The sequence below is a fragment of the Trachinotus anak genome, unplaced genomic scaffold (assembly GCF_046630095.1).
Source record: "Trachinotus anak isolate AG129_WGS33_773 ecotype Australia unplaced genomic scaffold, CSIRO_AGI_Tana_v1 ptg000005l, whole genome shotgun sequence".
In the NCBI taxonomy this organism is placed as follows: domain Eukaryota; kingdom Metazoa; phylum Chordata; class Actinopteri; order Carangiformes; family Carangidae; genus Trachinotus; species Trachinotus anak.
The window spans coordinates 14121379-14141857 of NW_027273856.1; the positions used below are offsets into that span (position 1 = coordinate 14121379).

A 20479-nucleotide genomic window follows, 5' to 3' on the forward strand; every position below is an offset into this window, starting at 1 on the left:
GCCATGTAACAGCTTGGATTGTTTTATTCATACATATTCACGCGCATATATAGCACCAGCAGTCAAAAGTTTGGATACACCTTCTAATTCTAATTCTTTATTTTTATTATTTTCTGCATAAATGATGTTGAAGGTATCAACACAAAGAACACATTCAGATTTTAGATTCTTCCATGTAGGCCCCAGGAGGGAGTCACCTGGAGTTTCTTTCACTCTGTGGTCCAACTCATCCCAAACCATCTCAGCTGGGTTTAGGCTGGGTGATTGTTGAGGCCAGGTCACCTGATACAGCAGTCATTCACTCTCCCTCTTGGGTAAATAAGTCTTAAATAGCCTGGAGAATGCAGTGGCAGTTATGCTGGTTAAGTATGACTTCAATTTTGAATAAAAATTTTTTTGAATAATATATATATAAAATATAAATATAGTGTGTGTGTGTGTGTGTGTGTGTGTGTGTGTGTGTGTATATATATATATATATATATATATAAACAACTAAGCTACTTAACCTACTCAAAATAAAATTCCAAATAATTTAGGTAGGTATTATCACTGGGGCACAGAAATATCAAATGAGAATTGGATTTTTGGTCACTGGCAAAGTATATCATACACAAACATCCTGTTTTCTGCCTATTTAATCCCTGACATGTCAACTTTAATATATAAGCAATTATGCAAAATAACTTTGTACATTTACCCAAGTACAGTTTTAAGATACTTTAATTGTACTTGAGTGTCTTTAGTTTTTGCTGCTTGTACTTGCACACTACATTTATCTGACTTTCAAATTAAGATTTTACATTAAAACATATTATAATCTTATAGAAATTTAGTGCATTAATAAAAATTAAACTAGTGTTAAACCACAACCCTCTTGCCATGTCATGTTCAGATGTCTATGAGTTGTTAGCAGCTCCACCAAAGAGATGTTTCTGTTTGAGGCCCAGATAAGATGATCCACTATTTCACAAAAAAAAAAAAAAGTTTCTTCATTCCTCTCCCACCAATCATCTCATAACCTCCTCAGATGTACCCTTTAGAGGGGCCTGACCCTTCGACTGTAAACCACTGGCCTAAACTATTTAACTGAATATGATGTGGTTGAAAGTAGCTCCACGTCGAGCAGCTACAAAAGTAAAATGCTGCTGAACTACTGATGCATGGATGATTACATTGATGCAAACACTCATGCATTTATTATTTTCTAGGTGATAAACAGCAACCAACATTATCCTCAAAGACATAGTCTGAAACCACCCAAATTCAATAAAGATATAAATGATAAAATGTACAATGTCAAAATGATGAGACTAAAGTTATGACTTGCTATCTTAATTTTAACTTCAAAATTATGATTATTCTTAATGTGACTTGGTATATTAGTCATTTCATTTTTTTCGTTGAATGTCCAAACTTCTTTTTATTATTATTATTTGATATTTGTAACTTAAAAGGTCAACATTTTGTTAGTATCCTCATGAATATTCTCATCTGTATTGTTTCTAACATTTGCTCTTTTTATTTCTCCGGTGTGAAAGAGGACTTTTGCAGTGATATACACGGAGTCTTTTTTGTAATGGGATATTTTAAACATAAACGCGCACACGTATTATGAACGACATCCAACCCAACCACATGGTGTCGCTGCTAACTTCCCACTTCGCCTTTTCTCTGTGAAACGAGCCTTCTCGCTTACCGTTGCCGGTTTGAATAAACTTTATTGGTAGCGGTGTCCGGCGACTTATCGAACATGGGAGCACGGGTTGCGCGTATGTTCAGAAATTTCAACCTGGAGAACCGGGTGTTCCGGGAACTGTCCAAGGAGAAGCCGCGGGCAGCGCCGCGACATGCGGTCACCCCTCCGCCCTCCGCCGCCGGCTCTGAAGGTGAGCGCCCCAAACCCGCGGCTGACTTGTGTAACTGTCTCCTGTGGGGTCATGCCGGGTTCACCCTTCAGACTCAGCCGTGCTAATGAAGCTTTCCAGTGTTGATGTGATGATGATGATGATGTTCCGTTGACGAGCATGTTGTGTGTTTCAGCAGCGGGGACCGCGGTGGATCCAGTGAACCAGAGGAGCGACCGCCTGCTGAGCCACCTCCAGTCCGTGTATGTGGAGTCCAAAGATCCAGCAGCCGCGACGGCAGAGGTCGGTCTGGACAGTGTGTGTCATGGTTTGATGATGGATGGAGCTTCATTTGATTTCATTTGGAATTCACCAATTTATCATTTTATTTAGGCTGTAGTGACAAGTTATCATTTCTAGTCATTTCAGTCATCTCTAGTCCCTCACCCACAGTGCAACAGGAGCTGGTAGAACCCTCATTGAGTCTGTAATAGCTTTGCCATATCCAAAATTTAAATGTAATTTATACATATTTATATCTGGATACTGTCCAGCCCTAATATCACATGATATTATTGTATTTTATGATTTAGGTTTTAGCAATGCTGCCTTTAAACGGCAGCCCAGAGTTTTACTTGTCACATGTGAACATTGAATATTGGCCCAAGCGTAGTGTGTAGGTCCAGTAGTTTGAAGCTGAGCCATTTGCAAAACTGACTATTTCAAATACAGTCAAGACCTCTGATGAAAACAGGCTACCCCTCGGAGACGCACCACACAGCACCATGGGAGAAAAAGAACTACAGCATGAGCTAATGCATTCCCAGTACACTTGTCTGCTAAAGCCCAGATGGTTACTTGGAAACATTTTTGAAATAACAGAAAGCACTGGAGACTGAGCGTGTGAAAAGTGAAAGCACCCATTTTAAGTTTATGTAACACTGATGCAGCAGTTGTGGGCTTTTTGTTGTTTGCAGGGAAAACATCAGCACCCTCATGCATGGCAACCACTGGTGTCCAGGGGTTTTTAGTGTTGTAAAAGTTACAATTGAAATGTTACAGGTGACACTTTACTAATTACCCTGTTAAAAAATGTAATGAGGAATGTATCTGTGTTAATTACTTCATCAAAGTAATGTAACTGATTACGTTTGATTACTTTTTGATCACTTATCAGTACCGTTGATTTAGTCGTGTTGGTGTCCTGGAGGAATTTCACGACGTAATGTTCATGAAAACACTACAAAGGATTGAACAGAATGAAGGTTCTATTCTACAAATCAGGTTTTTACAAAAAATTAAACCCTTTTTTAATCACCAACATTTTGATGAGTAACTGTAATTTAATTATAATTAAATAATTATATAATTAAATCACCACTTGTGAGCAGAACTACACTGCAAGCTAAAAAAAAAAAAATCACACATATTTGACATATTATGGTTATATGTGTGTGTGTATAACAGTTCATTTGTACAGTTGCCTGTGTACTCATCCAGCAGACTCAGAGCAACATTAGCATTCTTTTGGAGTCATGTTTCAGTCCACCTGACTGATATCAGTCCAGTTTTCTCTACTTTTTCTACCTAAATTTTGGTCTACACCAACTCCTGAGAACAATATCTGGGTCTTTAGCTGCTAAATGCTCCACTAACCTAGTTGATAACTTTGTCCATTTGCCACTTGGTACTGTGCAGGTAGTGTACAGTGGGAAAACTAGCTTGATGAGTGCAGTGAAAGTAAATCAGACCATTAAAGGTCCCATGTATTACACTTTTCCAGTGTTTTATTTGAAGTGTTGATATCCATAAGAAGATATGTTTGTGGTTTTAAGAACCAAAAACCATCATCAGTGTAGTTTTACATCTCCTCTCTCAAGCTTCTCCCTCAAGCTCTAGTAAGTGGTGAGCCAATGAAAGAAGAGAATCTCTGAGCCTCTCTTCTGATTGGCTGACTGTTTTCTGAGTGCTCAAATAAAAATACAGCAGATTTCAGGTAAACACTCAGAGAAACCAAATACTTCCAAGGTTGGATGGTGGGTCCATGTGGCCTTGGCCTGGGGTGTGGCTGAGACAGGCGATTGCATCACAAAGTTACAGCTTGTTTTCCCATTGATGTATTCACTTATTACTATTATTATCATTATCATTGTATTAAACTAATATTGCATTTTATTTGCCCTGCCATATGTTAACGTAACGAGAGAATTAATGCTTTATTTGTGATGACAATTTTTGAACATAGCCTTGAAATGTTTTCGTCATGTTACTGTCATCGCTCAGGGTGACGGAGAGGTGAGCAGAACTCCACATGTGCAGCAAATGTTTCTGAGATATAAACAGAGGGGACGTGTGTATTTAAGAAAACAGTACACTCATTCCTTACCCTTGATCCTCCCACAGGCATTAACGGAAGTGACACAAAGGGACAAAGAAGCAGAGCGCCGGCCGCTCAGGTTCAGTTTACCTGGAGACCCGTACGGCTCGGTGGAGCTCACAGACGTTCCCAAAGGCAAACTGACCATCACTGAGGCTCTGAAGGCCCTCAGCAGCCACCAGCATCAGCCTCAGACGTGGACGCCAGAAAAGATCGCACAGGAATATTCTCTTGACTTGAAAGACACAAAGGCTCTCCTGGAGTTCTTCATCCCCTTCCAGGTTCAGATCATACCGCCCAAGACTGAAACCGCCAAGCAGATTAAGGCGTCGTAGGACTAGATTGTTGGTGAATGGTAGATGATAGAAAGTGCTGACAGATACATCTAAGTATGTCACATATTGGCAATGGGAGAGTGACCTGATTGGAACTGAAGAGGGTTGGACTCAGTGAGGGTTGCTTCATATGTAGATGGAGTCCTGGGATATTGCTAAATTTGAGTTATTGGTAAATTGTAAAACAAAAAATTTAAAAAAATAAAATGAATAAATAATGATATTAGATTCAAGTATTTGTGTGAAAAGGTTGAGAGATGCTGGTTTAAAGGCATTCTACAACGTTTTGGGAAATACACTTATTAGCTTTCCCTCCAACAGCGAGATGAAATGCGGTATATTCATGTCATGTTTGTGCATTAAGTGCGGAGCTGGAGTCAAGATGTGTAACGCTCAGTAATTATCACTGATCTCATTTGTTAATCTGTACACGTCGCTCTGCTGTGGGGTGTTGCAGTGAGGTTGCCAGGTTTGGCACCATGATGCCTGAACAGAAGCCAGAACCAAAGCCCACTGTATGTGGCAACCCGAGGCCTGTAGCATGGAGCAGGATTTGTGGTTAGCTAGATAACTTCAGGTTTAACTGGGCGGGGAGGGGTTCACTTCTTATTGTGGTAAATCGCCATGGTAATTTATACTTCATACCTAACCTGCCCTGGAGAAGGTTATGTTCGAGATAACAGATGAGTGTGTGTATGTGCGTGTGTGTATGTATGTATGTATGTATATATATATATATATATATATATATATATATATATATATATATATATATATAATATACATCCTTATTGTACTTATAAGATATGAAAGTTGAGGCTACTTACTACTATTAATTATTTTTAGATTTGCTCTCAAGTCAGTCTACAACGGCAACAACAGGAATAATCCAATAATAATACTTTTTTTTAACTTAAGTATAATATTGAATGCAGGACTTTTACCACAGTTAAACAGTATTTTTACATAGTGTAGCACTGTTTTTTTGTGTCAGTAATTCCGCAGAACTTAATGCGCACACAAACACTGATCAACTTTTTCATCTCACTCTTGGAAAGAAAGCAAGAAATCCTTAAACTACTCCTTCGCAGTGTAAAAGACTGTAGGCTATTGTATGTGTATCTGTTAACTAAAAAATGTGTATATCCATATCATTCAACAGGAGTGAAAGACTTCAGCATGATGCTATAGGTTTCTTGGAAAAAGGAGCATTACACGTTAAAGTTAATAATAATTTTTAAAAAATCAACCAATATTAGAAGTGAGATGTTAACTGTTGAAATTTATGTTGAACAGCAGTGAAATGTTTCCAGGCTCATGTGAAGCAGACCTTAGACCTTTTTTTTTCCTGTATGAAATAAAAAAAGCATTGTAAACGAGCCCATCGCTCACACAATATACCTCCAACGTTACAAAGCAAGAATACAACAACCTTTGATCATCAGCCAGTGATCATTCAGTTTTTACTTTGAGTTGAGGGAAATGCATGTATTGATATGGTTTAAGAAGCCGTCTGAATTTTGACAGTGCTGGCATAGCCGCAGCTCTTTAAGTTAACTTGAAAAAGGAAATAATGTCTATAAGTATTATGAAATAAGTACACTTATAAATAATAAGAATGAACTTGTGGCACGTGAACCAATTTGCTGCATATACGCACAATTTTTGAAAATAAAAATTAATTTGTCTGATTTCATGTGTTGTTGATTCAACCAAGAGCACCACAAGTGAATATTTATGCACCGTTACTGGTCTTATCAGTGCTGTTGAAATCATATTAAAATAATTGTCATATTACAGCCACACATTAAAAACACTGTCAACTATATTTTGATAACAAGGAGCTTACTTTTGCAATAACAGGCTCCATTTGTCATCTTTACCACCTACAACAGCAACACGTGCCCAAAAAAGTACTTCCTCCAACCAAACCACGCCCACTTTGCCCACCCTGCCCTGTCTGTCAATTGGACGACGCTGGAAACGGGGCGTACCCTAAAAAAAGTCCACTTTTGCCCATGTAACTGGCTTCTCTGGGTGTCAGTTATCACTGAACGCAAACCTCTGTCAAGCTAACCAGAGAGAGCGCTAATGTTACCGGAAGCTGCGCTGTTTTGCTTTCAGAATAAAGCAGATGTTTTATATAAGTAAGCTGAAACTGCAGAAAACCACAGTAGCCTCAAAATACTGTGAAATTCGACTATTAAAAACACCGTAACTATAGGTATGCTATATAAAAATATTGTAACACTGTGTTGGCGTATGTGGACATAGTTATATTTATTTTTTATTTTTCATTATATCACTTTTTGGTAAGCATGTTATATTGTTTACATTCTAAAGCCTAAATTCAGTTCTCCTTTTACTTAGATAAGTGTGACGCACGGACTTCTTTGGTAAGGCAAGTAGCCTGCACATGCTGGTGATGGCTACACTGATAGTTAGTGGTGACTATATTGTATGCTCCATGTATTCATAAATACAGATTTGTATATTTAATGAGTAGCTTACATAGGCTCTTGCTTTCTTCAAATTAAGTATTTCATTAATTAATATTGAGTCTAGAACACACGTAGACGGTGATATATTTTATATTTGTTTATGTCCATATAGGCAGCAGTCATTGTGTCTGCCTCTCATAGAACCACATCAAAACATTTCACGACAATTATTTTGACAGTCCACACAGGAAGTGGTGTGTGTTAGTGTCGTTGCCTTGCCGCTGGTTGCCGACAGTGAGTGCAGTTTGCAACAGTGTAGTGATAATTCGGGCGACTCGCAGCAGTCAGCCCGATACATCTGGTGCTGGGGGACGTGCTGCATACACCTCACACCAGAGTGACTCAATAGGAAAAGAAAAAGAAAAAAGCTGAATATTTACTCACTCCATAAGAAGGTGGACAGCCAGAGGCGCCTCTCTGCCCAGCTGCTCTCCTGGAAACAAAGCCACACCAACCAAATGCGGATTTCACTTTTTCTACGGCTTCGTCTGTGTAGGTGGTGGCAACACCGGCTGTCGCGCTGTTGATCCAGTGCACAGCCACAGGACTACATTTTGGGGGGAAAGCATCACTGGTCTTCTTCTTCTTCTTCTTCTTCTTTGGTAAAACAACTGTTTTCACGTCTTAACTACAAGGAGCGGCGACTGAGACGCAGCGCCCGGTGGCCTGAGCCCCTGAGCGTCAACATGGGAGAAAGAGACAGGTAATATCACTGGGACCACACAATTCAATGAGTGTTTCTCATCAGTGTTTGCTAAATCCCGACATGAAGCCATACATATGGGCTCTGCGTGGCTTATAAACACCGACTGCCCCCGTCGTCCAGATGTAAACTCTCCGCGGACAGTTCGCCGTCTCGACCATTTTGGTGGCGTTGACATCGGAGCAGTCGAGGAGGTGCAAATGCCTGAATCTCTCCTCTACCAGCTCTTACACTGCGCTTCATTAATGGCGAGCAGTGAGCTGCTGGGTTTTGGTCCGAATTGCTCTTAGTTGGAGGTCGATGAAGTGAGGGCCTGGTCTGAATGGGCTGTAATTGTGTTTGGCATTGATTCCCCAACATTTGGGTCAATTTTCCCAACACCTCAGAGCTTGTCTCGCAGATTGATCAATCTGCGGTTCGAATGCTTGCATGTGATTTGCCCCCCGAACAGAATACAGCCAGGGACACCACCATCATGTGTCTGACGTATGGCCACCAGCCAACTCATGAGGAATTATTTATAATCAGACAACTGCACTGATTTGCATGTTTCAGTGGAACACAGCACGGAACAAACTGGATACAAAAAATCAAAGCGACACAAATTAAAACCATACATGGAGAATGAAATGACTATTATTCAAACAAAGACAGAAAGAGCTGGATGCCTCTGAATACTAAATGTTGATGATTAAATGCCACTGTATTTATAGCATTAATACGTTTTATTTTGAAAACCATATGAATTTGTGTTTGAAAAGTTTTGCCATTTCAAAAACGTGATTTTATTATGTATTTCTGACAAGGGGTTCACAAATCAGTACTTGACAGTTTGAATTTTGGTTATTGCAAAAACTATGTAGTCAACATTTAAATGGTATAAAGTCAGTGGTATTTAGAATTAATCATGTTAAGAATTTAGGTCTCACTTTCTCAGAAAAAATAGTTTTTAAAGAAATAGAATTAAGTGTAACCCACATAGCTTATCTTATATATAAGATATAATATACTGGTCATTAGTGGTGAGTGGTGGAGCAGCAAATGCCTTTGCTTTTATCCATTTGGAAAAAAACCTCTCAGTAGGGTTGTGGTTATGATTATCTGCTCAGCATGGCTTGCTAGTTTTGTCCATTTTGTGTTAGCAAAGAGAACAACAATAGCCTTGTTTACTGTAGTAAACAGGGCAGACACTGACATTGAACACTTACTGTTACGGCAAATTTAAAAGTCAGTGTATTACAATTTAAAAAGCCATTTCTTTCCACAGATACTATGTCATAGAATTTGATGCAACTATTCATCCCCATCAAATCCTACATTGTTTTACGTTTAATGGAGAAATCGTGTCATTCAGAGAGAAACACATGGGTGTCTCTCTCACAGACACATCAATTAAACAAGGTACATTCTGACAGGTTGGTTTTTTTGACATAAACTAATACATTTTTCTGCATACATCATCAATGACATATTAGCCAGGAACCCTTTGTTCTATAAGTATTCTTCCTAGCAATTCAAGGTTACAAGATGTGCCTGAAAAGCTCTCAGCACATTCTCTCTACAGTTCTCTGCTGCATAATTGCGTTGCCACACAGATTATTTGAACAATCCCCAGTCTTTCAAACACCAAGTACCCGATCATCCATTTTACTGCAGGTTTACTTGATTGCTCGGAGGCCTAAGTGGCTATTTTTACTTTTTTAGGTCACATTGCCCCTACAGGAGGGAAGAGAGATGTGTATTACCTTCCCTGTTATGGCAGACTGCTGCAGAGTATGTTTGGAAATTGTGATCCACAAAATCCCCCATGTGTGTGTATGTGAAGTGAATGGAGCAGGAAGTAGGCTAAAATTAAACCAGTTTCTTATTAGCTCTCATTCACTGTAGTCTTTATTGTGATGGAGCAATGGGTAATTGCAGCAGACTATACAGTTGTCATCAGCATATGAATAAAGCTAAAGTCTTGGCAGCTTTGTTGCTGCCAGCCTGTTTATCTCATTACTACAGCTTTTCTCTCTTGACTGTCTTGGTGACATGTGATAACACTATCTGGTTAACAGCTACATGTCTAGGTATCAAAGCAGAGTTCAACCTGTGTTTTGGTGTGGCTGACATACACTGTTCTCATAGTAATTGCTTATAATTGTATTTGGTTGATTTTTTTCTTTTTTAAATGAATCCACTTAATTTATGTGGAAATTATTTTTTAAGTACTTTTCCACTGCACATTTTATTATTTGACATTTCTCGCTTAGTCATCATCAATGATACCAGGCAGTCTGAAATAAACAGCGTCCCATGTTTATATAAGTGATAAGGGTTTTTATTGCAGTATTTGACTTGTCCCCAGAACACTGGCTGTTGGTTACTGGCTGTGGGTAAGAAAAGCACTTACATGATTTTATTTCAACATTTCAGGCAAACAGAATATTTTTGACAAATGTGTTTTTATTTTACACATACACATATTCCCTTTCTTATTGAGATAAAATGAAAAGATTAAAGGTCCCCTATTGTGTAAAGTGAGATTCCCACATCTTGTTTGATTATAAATCACGTCTAAGCTCTATATTAATACTGTGAAAGTATCAAAGCCTCAGTCCACAGAGAAATGCGCACAGCCTGTATTCAGAAACTGAGCCTCAAAACGAGCCGTCAGGACTTCTGGAACTTTGTGATGTCACAACAAAGCAGTCACTGCCCTCAACCATACCATAAGCCCAGCCCACCTGGACCCACCATCCAAACTTGCAGGATTTGGTTTCTTTGATTGTTTATGTGAAATCTGCTATATCTTCATTCAAAACTAAAAACAGTCAGTGAATCAGCAAAGAGGCTCAGAGTCTCTCTGCTGATTGGCTGACCAACCTGTTGTTACTAGAGCTCCAGAGAGAAGCCTGAGAAAGATTTAAAACTACAATTCTTATGGATATCGACACCTGAAATAAAAAACAGGAAAAGTGTAAAATATGGGACCTTTAATAGCAGCCTCATGTCTGTGTGTCTGATAGAAAGAAGAAATACCTCCACTGCACAACTACCAAAATGACAAAGCTTTCAGTTTATGTATATATAAAAGAAATGAAATATTAATAAGTCCGCTTTACAGGAGTAGGTAGCGGTATGTTTTAACTATGGAGGGAGTCAGGCTAGTTATTTCTTCCTTTTTCAAGCCTTTATGCCAAGCTAGGCTAACCATGTCCATCAGAATCAGAATCAGTTTTATTGCCAAGTATGTTTTCACATACAAGGAATTTTTTCTGGTGATTGGTGCAATTGATCAGCAACAGTGGGGCTCTCTAGCCTTGTTGATGAGGCTAATAGCAGATGGGAAGAAGCTATTTTTGTGGCGAGAGGTTTTGGTCCTGAAGGACCGCAGCCTCCTGCCAGAGGGGAGTGTCTCAAAGAGTTTGTGTCCAGGGTGGGAGGAGTCAGCTACAATCTTCCCTGCACGCCTCAGAGTCCTTGAGGTGTACAGGTCCTGGAGGGACGGAAGATTGCAGCCAATCACCTTCTCAGCAGAGTGGATGATACGCTGCAGTCTGTTATTGTCCCTCTCCGTGGCAGCAGCGTACCAGATGGTGATGGAGGAGGTGAGGATGGACTCAATGATGGAGGTGTAGAAGTTCACCATCATAGTCCTTGGCAGGTTGAACTTCTTCAATTGCCTCAGGAAATACATCCTCTGCTGAGCTTTTTTGATGAGGGAGCTGATGTTTAGCTCCCATTTGAGATCCTGTGTGATGGTGGTTCCCAAGAAGCGAAAATGCTCCACGGTAGCCACGGGGGAGTCACACAGGGTGATGGGGGTGGGTGGGGCTGGGCTCTTCCTGAAGTCCACTATCATTTCCACTGTCTTCAGAGCGTTTAGCTCTAGGTTGTTCTGCCTGCACCAGGTCACCAGACGCTCAGTCTCCCACCTGTAGGCAGACTCATCGCCATCAGAGATGAGTCCAATGAGAGTGGTGTTGTCTGCAAACTTCAGGAGCTTGACAGACTGATGGCTGGAGGTGCAGGTGTTAGTGTACAGGGAGAAGAGCAGAGGAGAAAGAACGCAGCCTTGCGGGGATCCAGTGCTGATGGTCTGGGAGTCAGACACGTGCTTTCCTAGCTTCACGTGCTGCCTCCTGTCAGACAGGAAGTCGGTGATCCACCTGCAGGTGGAGTCAGGCACGCTCAGCTGGGAGAGCTTGTCCTGCAGCAGAGCCGGGATGATGGTGTTGAAGGCAGAGCTGAAGTCCACAAACAGGATCCTGGCATAGGTCCCTGAGGAGTCCAGGTGCTGGAGGATGAAGTGGAGAGCCATGTTGACGGCGTCGTCTACAGACCTGTTGGCTCTGTAGGCGAACTGCAGGGGGTCCAGGAGTGGGTCAGTGATGGATTTGAGATGGGACAGGACAAGGCGCTCAAATGATTTCATGACCACAGAGGTCAGGGCAATGGGTCTATAGTCATTTAGTCCTGTGGGCCTTGGTTTTTTGGGGACAGGGATGATGGTGGAGGATTTGAAGCAGGCTGGCACGTGGCAGGTCTCCAGTGAGGTGTTGAAGATGTCTGTGAACACTGGAGACAGCTGATCAGCACAGTGCTTCAGGGATGATGGAGAGACAGAGTCAGGACCGGCTGCTTTGCGGGGGTTCTGCTTCTTAAAAAGCCTGTTGACATCTCTCTCCAGGATAGAGAGAGATGTTCCTTTGGTAGGGGAGGAGGGGGGTTCTGATGTGGCTCTGATGTGGAGGTTAGTGTCAGGCTTGTCCCACTGTCTTTCAAAGCGGCAGTAGAACTCATTCAGATCGTTGGCCAGACGGAAGTCATTAATGGAGTGGGGGGGTTTAGGTTTGTAGTTTGATCTTTCTGAGCCCTTTCCAGACAGAAGCAGAGTCATTGGCTGAGAACTGGAGCTGAAGTTTCTCAGAGTACAGTCGTTTAGCTTCTCTCACCGCTTTGCTAAACCTGTACTTGGACTCTTTAAACTTGTCCCTGTCCCCACTCCTGAAAGCTTCCTCCTTTTGCCTCCTGAGCTGACTGAGCTTAGCTGTGAACCAGGGTTTGTCATTGTTATAACTCACCCTGGTGCGTGATGGGATACAGCAGTCCTCACAGAAGCTGATGTATGACGTCACAGCCTCTGTGAACTCATCCAGACTGTTGGAAGCAGTCCTGAACACCTCCCAGTCAGTGCAGTCCAAACATGCCCGCAGATCCTCTATGGCTTCACTGCTCCACTGCTTCGATGTCCTCGCAACAGGTTTACACAGTTTTAGTTTCTGCCTGTATGTGGGAATCAGGTGGACCATCACATGGTCAGAGTGGCCCAGTGCAGCCCGGGGGACGGCGTGATAAGCACCACTGATTGTGGTGTGACAGTGGTCCAGAGTGTTCCCCTCTCTGGTCGGGCAATTAACAAACTGTCTGTATTTGGGCAGTTCGTGGCTGAGGTTCCCTTTGTTAAAGTCACCAAGGACAATAACTACGGAGTCCGGGTTGGTCCGCTCCACACACAGTATCTGCTGTGGCCTGTGGTGGGATGGAAACACCGACCAGGATGATTGAGGTGAACTTACGGGGGGAGTAGAAGGGCCTGCAGTTTATGATGAAAGTCTCCAGGTCAGGAGAACAGTGCTGCAGGATCACTGTCACGTCTCTGCACCAGCCACTGTTTGCATAAAAGCAGATTCCTCCACCTTTGGTTTTGCCGGACAGCTCTGTGTCGCGATCCGCTCTGAAGAGCTGGAAGCCGGCCAGCTCCAGCGCAGAGTTCGGAATCGATCCACACAGCCACGTCTCCGTGAAGCACAGGACGGAAGATGAGGAAAAGTCTGTGTTCCTCTGCACCAGTAGCTGAAGTTCATCCAGTTTGTTGGGCAGTGAACGCACGTTGGAGAGAAAGATACCTGGGAGCGGTGTGCGGAGCCGCGCCGGCGGAGACGCGCAAGCGCACCGGCACGTTTTCCTCTCCTCCGGCGTTTCACTGCGAGAGCAACGGTCAGTGCACCTCTGACCAAAATGTCCAATAATCCCACAGATGAGTCGAGAAAAGTAGGAAAAAAATCCACTGGAGTTGTTTCTCTGATATTAATGAGCTCTTCTCTGGTGAAAGAGCTCCGGAAACCAAAGCAGAAAACTGGATTTATAAAGAAAATAAGGCAAAAAAAATAAAATGTGTCTATGTCCATGGGCATAGACACACTTCTATTCATACTATAGTTGGGGTATGCATCCATAGACACACATATGCACACACATGAAGGCAACCTCCTGAAAACAAGCAGTGCTCCTTTGTTTGTTATACTTGGCTTAGCAATGTGAAAAAGTAAAAAAAAAAGTGTATGTGACTGCTTTGTAAATGCTTTGATTTATGCAAAATTGTCGCTTTAAGTTGAACAAATTGTAATTGGCTTCTGTTAAACGATGGGCAGTAGGTTACATGCAAATCAATTGAAAATTGCTACTGTGCATACTGAAAGACTTGGAAACAACTTTTTCATCTAACCAGCTGTTTGGGTTGGCACATATGAGTTTTGATAGATGTGGATGTTAACAGCAACTTGACTGGTTGGTGCAGGCTAACAACCATGAGGCAGTAATTAGTAGAGTTTTGTTTTGTGTCAGGACTAATGATTTATCTCATTCTGGTAAACACTGCATGTTTGAAAGAGATCATGGTGGTGTGATTTAATTGGGGAGACGCAGGCATATAACTCATATGAGTGGATTACAGCTCACTGTCATTACGACTTGATGGAAGTAATGCTTGGAAGTCTGCTTTCAAAATGCCGCTTCACATACCCTTTTTGATTTTCTCAGCATTCACCACCTTTTTTGTGTGTGTCTTAGGTTCATGCAGCCATGAAGACGTCATGTTGCGTTGAGATGGGACTACCTGCATCCATAGCATCATGTTCAGAATGAGCTCACTAGCAACAATGCCTGCTCACCCAGGGGAAGAATGGTTCACTCCACTACTGTTCCCCTTCCAGAGGCAAGGGACACTGACGCCAGTCTCTGCTGCCTCTTTACGGGGCTGCTGAACCTTTCCGAGAGGCCGGCAAAGGAGAACATCTCCATGGCGAACGTTTCCCTGGGCTCCCGTTCACCCCCGGAGCCAGTCACACCGACAACGGAGGCCCCGGAGAGCCTGCAGGGCGTCAGCCTACCCCTGCAGGTCTTCTTCTGCTTCGTCATGGTTGCCATCCTGCTGGTGGCTCTGTTGGGAAATGTGGTAGTGTGCCTCATGGTGTACCAGAGATCTGCCATGCGCTCAGCCATCAACATCCTCCTTGCAAGCCTGGCATTTGCAGACATGATGCTGGCCATCTTGAACATGCCCTTCGCTCTGGTTACTGTCATGACCACAAATTGGATTTTTGGAGACCTTTTTTGTCGAGTGTCAGCCATGCTCTTTTGGTTTTTTGTGATGGAAGGTGTGGCTGTACTGCTTATAATAAGCATTGATCGTTTTCTTATTATTGTCCAGAAGCAAGATAAGCTGAGCCCCCAGAGAGCTAAAGTGCTCATAGTGGTCACATGGGGACTGTCTTTCATTTTCTCTTTTCCCCTGGCTGTTGGTTCCCCTCCCCTTCAGATCCCTCCTAGAGCCCCTCAGTGTGTATTTGGCTACAGCATTGAGCCCGGCTACCATGCCTATGTATTGATACTAATGCTAGTCTTCTTCTTCATGCCTTTCATGATTATGCTTTACACATTCATGGGGATCCTGAACACCATCCGCCACAACGCCATCCGCATCCACAGCCACCCAGACAGCATCTGTCTGAGCCAGGCCAGCAAACTGGGCCTGCTGAGCCTCCAGAGGCCCTTCCAAATGAACATAGACATGAGCTTCAAGACCCGTGCCTTCACCACCATCCTCATCCTCTTCTCCGTGTTTACAGTGTGCTGGGCACCTTTTACTGCGTACAGTCTGGTTACTACCTTTAGCGATGGGTTCTACCATAAAGACAGCTTTTTTCAAATCAGCACATGGGTCTTGTGGTTGTGCTACCTCAAGTCAGCCCTCAACCCTCTCATTTACTACTGGCGGATCAAGAAGTTCCGCGATGCTTGCCTTGATCTGATGCCCAAGTACTTCAAGTTTCTTCCTCAGCTGCCGGGAAACACGAAGAGGCGCATACAGCCGAGCGCAGTGTATGTGTGCGGAGAGCATCGCTCTGTGGTTTAAAGGAAAAATCTGCCCTCAAACATTTAAACACTGTTAAACACATCTTTACATAATCTACTTTGCAGTTGTGGGCCTGTTTTGCTGTATGATGGTATACTTCTCTTAGCAGGTGTTCAGACTGAAAGTAGCACTGCATTAAAAGCCAAGGGGCAGTGTTGATGTGGGTGTGTTGCAACAGGGATCACTTTGAAGATGAAATACAATCCAGAAAGTCCAGTTTGAGTCAAACATCCATGAGTTTTAAGGCTTCTCAGTTGCCAAAACAGTTTGCTGTGGTTTCTAATACTAGAAGCCAGGTTTTTACAACTTTGATTTAGGGCTGGGTATTGTTTAAAATTGATCAATATCATTTCTGTTGCAATACTGGAGTTTCTCTATCAAAACCAAAACAGTAGATTTTTTGATACCCTTGAGGAATATACATGTTTTTCTACAAAAGTCAAAAGTTTTCATCTAACAAAAGAGGCCAGAATGTTGGCAAATGTTCAATCGACTGACTGGGATAAGATATCCAAAACTCAAGGTTTACTTACTAGCTTTTTCTGGGATCTCTAGTGCATCCCATGGTCATCTTCAGTGAATGGAACTTGCTCAGGTGTAATCACGTGACCTTTGAATAGAGCTTCTGTCATTTGATAATAAGTGGTTGTATACGGCAGGGAGATTGTGACCCCTGTCTCTGTTCAGGCCTTGGGATAAGGTCGAAAGTGAACCTTAAGGTTAAATGATGTAATTAGAAATGGGTTCTCCATGCGCAAGGGAAAATTGGATCAAAGAATAAGTCAACAATATTACAAGTCCGACCCGACTTAAGTGTTTCGTAAACGTGCTAGAGGTTACTCGGGTCCATTACTCAGTTGTACACTGGAAAGTTATCACAACAGCAGGCATCTTGTGTCTTGACAGGGTTAGGGGGTTAGGGTTAGGGAATCTACCAGTGTGTGACACATATTTGATTGGCCATGATGATGTTGCATTGCAGCAAATGTTTAGTCATGGTCAACCTTTTTGAATTTTTTTTAATTTTTTTTACCGGAAACCCTCAGCACAGAAACTCCCGCAGCATTTATGCAGTGCTAATATCAGTCTGACTTATTAACTTTGCACTAAGGTTCAGAAGCTGTCAGGATGCACGTGAAGATTCTCGGTAGGTCATGGAATATCTAATGGGTCAAAGGCAACTGGAATCAGGTGTGGAAGGCTTTTCTTACGTCCAATCAAAGAGGCTTCACTACCATCATCAGCTGTGACGATGACCTGGTGAAATCTACAATTTTCATTTCTCACGCTGTGGTCTGGTGAGGTTTAGTACATGTTGGCTGTACTAAATGTAGTTGCAGAATCATGCTACACGTAGAATCACTTCTTCTAGATATCTGATTGGTCTGGTGCATGTCTGCAGCATCCAGCAGATTCTCAATTGATATTTTTCTGACTTAAACTTCAGTGCAAGAAGTGAACTTGTTTTCTAGACCACACTGGAAGTCCAGTTGCCTTCGAGTCTCTGAAGATTCTCAGACATGTAGGTCATTGTATATCAAGAAGTATCAACTCAAAAGCAGTTGAACTGACTGTTTTGTCTCTGTCTAAAATAGCAGACCGTTTACAGCACATTTCTGTTTGATTTAGTACTACTAGAGAAACGTAAAATATACTGCAGAACAGCCAGAAGCCCTTTTATACAGATCCTGTTGTATTGCAGTTAAGAAAACCCCTCAGTATGCTGGCATTGCTTGGTTATACTGAGTGTAACACAACAGCTTTGGCGTCCTGTCCAGCCATGCTGGCGCCACCTACATAGACGTCGATCTGGCTCTTCGACTACCTCCACTGCCAGCTTAAAGTCAACAACAACAACAACAGCAGAACAGTGAGGCGGAATAAAGGCATAATATTCCTGCCTTGACCAGGCTGTGTAAAAGGGGGCTGAGACACTCATCTCCACAAAAGTAATCTTTGTTGAATCTTCAATAATAGGGCTGGGTATTAGTTAATTTTCAATACTAGTGCCAATACGAAAATGGTTTGCTAGGAATATCAGAATAATTGGTTCTCAAATGTTGAATGTCTAAACACAAGCAGCAATGCTTAAATCTTTATTGACATCAGGCACTATCTGATCATAGAGTGCGTCAACAAGATAATTATAGTATTAATTATATATTTCTTTTGATATAAAAGGTATTTAAATTGCATACCTAGCCCTACTCAGTAGACCAGAATGCCGTGCAGCAAGGTGAGGCCAAGAACACAACTGCTGTTAAGGCCATCACTATAGCTATGGTTCTATTCCCTTCTACTCAACCCCAAGTACTCTTTTCTTTTGTGAGGGTGATACAATGTCATTCTGGGTAATGAAAGGAACCTTTAACTGAAGTTGTCAACTGAAGGACATCGTAGAAGTAAATGAAAACACTTTATAACTGCTGGAATGCACTGAATGGCACATACCACGTGAGGGTATCCGCGGATGGATTTTTTCCTTTAATATTGTCCTAAAAAAAAACAGGAGCTGCTGGGTTTGACTTGACCATATGTCTTTTCTTGCCACTGGAATCAGGAGTTGTGGGGGGGGGGGGGGGATCATTTGTTTTAGCTGCGTAGAAGTTGTTTTACGAGGCATGTAAATTAACGGCTTAAATGGAATTTGAATGTGGTCCGAAAGTTGCCTGACACTTTTTGAACACTTGTGTTTCAATTTCAATGTTTTGGATATGCCTATTGATTAGTCAGTTTGCCAGTCAGAATGCTGCTATATCTGGTGAAAATGTGCAATTTCAGTGTACTGTACTGTTGAATGTAATAAAGAAATAGACATTTCTTACCTTGCTAACCTGTCTTAAGTGGGGTTTTTGTTTGTATGTGTTGCAGACCATCGGTCATTCCTAATGAGGGGTTGGATGAGATGCCAATGTAGTTGGGGAGATAACCTCCTAGCGTCAAATTTGGGCTAGCTGCTGTTCCACTGTCTTGTGTCACTTAATGCAAACTCTCCCTCAGAATTTCTTTTATCTGTCTTTTATCTGCTGCAGGGTTCATTTGTTAGCGTCCAACTACATCCACTAGTATGCAAAACAGGACAGTCCACAGAAGGAGCTTAAACCTCTAGTTGTAGATAAGTTGGTGGAAGAGAAGATCCATCTGTTGCCGGTGCAATCAGAGTCAGAGCTTGCTGTGCTTGAAGATGAAAGCCTGAGTGAGGAGACTCGTAGCCAGAAGTTTGAGGGTGATCCTCATGGTGATCAAGCAGCTTCAGGGCGGGATGGTGAGATAGATGGGTGGGTGAAAACGCTGTTCTGACCTCCTCTCTATGATCCCCTGTCCTCTGCCAGCACTGGGCTCCGAGATGGGGCTAGACTAAAAGTCCACAATGCTTGTCTCCGAATGGAGGCCCAGGAAAAACCACAGGAGGCAACACCCCTGTTCCTAATGGTACTAACAACAGTTCTGCTGTGCGTGAGCTGCTATCAGGAGGATTCTAAGACCCAGCTCCGTACCCAACAAACACTGCGAGTACCTCCCAAATCTAATCACAGTATTCACAAAAATGTCACGAGTGGCAAGAGGTACAGTGGCAAGCTGCGATATTCACTCAGCCGCCTGAAATGACTGGCCTTTAGACACTCTGTCCACAGAATGGCTGCAGCGTTCGCATGGATGAAGCAGCTGCTGGAGACTCCTCCCATCTGGCCAATCCTGGCACTGGGTCCACACAGCTTGTTTTGCATACTAGTGGACATAGTTAGGCACAGGGACACATGATCTCCACCCACGCTCTCTGTGTGCCATGTATGCAATCAAAAAATCAATCATATTAGATTTATATTTGAAATGACCACTCTCAATGTCACAAAAGTAAATTTAAGCTTATGTTGTAGAGCTGTATTTTTACTCATTTGCAATATATTGATAATGTTATTTTTTTTATTTTTAGTGAGGTTCTTTTCTGCAACAGGTTTAATTTCAGCTCAGTAGAGATTTGTCAAGAGTTCCTCCAGCCATGCTTCTAGTTTCATTGTTATATTTATTGTTGTGAGCATCACAGATAAAATTCCATTCACCTCTATTGTATTGGGGTGGAGGCAGAAATCTCAGACACTGATATCTCCAACCCTGGACTGGAATAGACCACCAGGTATTCACTAAATTGGCCAGAAGCAGCCTATATGGTTATTTTACCTATCAAAGGTATCTTAATATAATAAGCCTTTTTCACAGCAAACATGTTGTCTTTGTTCAGGTGAAATCAGGTGAAATCAGCTCATTTCAATGGAATGATCATGTTCAGAGGATTCACTTGAGGTGTTCAGCTTTGGTGACATGAATAAGAGTCTACCTTGACAGGGTAGGGGAGTGAGCTACAGCAGTTCACCGCTCGCCTTACGAGTAGTCACTGGCCCCATGCTTCATGGCCCCACCTCTGTCATTCGAATGAATGAATGACTTGTTTGTTTTAGGTGTGACTGCTGCAACACAGAAGGAAAAGCCCAGGTTTTACTGATAAAATGAAAAATGTCTCAGTTCTATTCAGGTG

The 20479-nt window shown here is 42.2% G+C and overlaps 2 protein-coding genes across 3 annotated transcripts; both read left to right on the forward strand.

Annotated features, from left to right (window-relative positions):
- Positions 1–1697: 1697 nt before the first annotated feature.
- Positions 1698–4778, forward strand: ndufaf4 (NADH:ubiquinone oxidoreductase complex assembly factor 4). 2 transcript variants are annotated; one of them, XM_071478460.1, is made up of 3 exons: positions 1698–1889; positions 2044–2150; positions 4251–4778. In XM_071478460.1, the coding sequence occupies exons 1-3, from the start codon at positions 1754–1756 to the stop codon at positions 4557–4559; spliced, it is 552 nt and encodes a 183-aa protein (XP_071334561.1). In that variant the 5' UTR covers positions 1698–1753; the 3' UTR covers positions 4560–4778. The 2 variants fall into 2 exon arrangements, with proteins under 2 accessions (XP_071334561.1, XP_071334562.1); XM_071478461.1 differs by having other exon boundaries at positions 1699–1889; positions 2047–2150.
- A 2427-nt stretch (positions 4779–7205) lies between these two features.
- Positions 7206–18778, forward strand: gpr63 (G protein-coupled receptor 63). Its single transcript, XM_071478462.1, has 2 exons — positions 7206–7763; positions 14601–18778. The coding sequence occupies exon 2, from the start codon at positions 14713–14715 to the stop codon at positions 15943–15945; it is 1233 nt and encodes a 410-aa protein (XP_071334563.1). The 5' UTR covers positions 7206–7763; positions 14601–14712; the 3' UTR covers positions 15946–18778.
- The last annotated feature ends 1701 nt before the right edge of the window (positions 18779–20479 follow it).

What these genes read in the sequence shown, in the direction of transcription:
- gpr63 (XM_071478462.1), top strand. Translation starts at nt 14,713, where the DNA reads ATGGTTCACTCCACTACTGTTCCCCTTCCAGAGGCAAGGGACACTGAC.
- ndufaf4 (XM_071478460.1), top strand. Translation starts at nt 1,754, where the DNA reads ATGGGAGCACGGGTTGCGCGTATGTTCAGAAATTTCAACCTGGAGAAC. An exon ending in CTCCGCCGCCGGCTCTGAAG is followed by an intron (nt 1,890 to 2,043) that starts GTGAGCGCCCCA and finishes TGTGTGTTTCAG; the next exon opens with CAGCGGGGACCGCGGTGGAT. An exon ending in CAGCAGCCGCGACGGCAGAG is followed by an intron (nt 2,151 to 4,250) that starts GTCGGTCTGGAC and finishes ATCCTCCCACAG; the next exon opens with GCATTAACGGAAGTGACACA.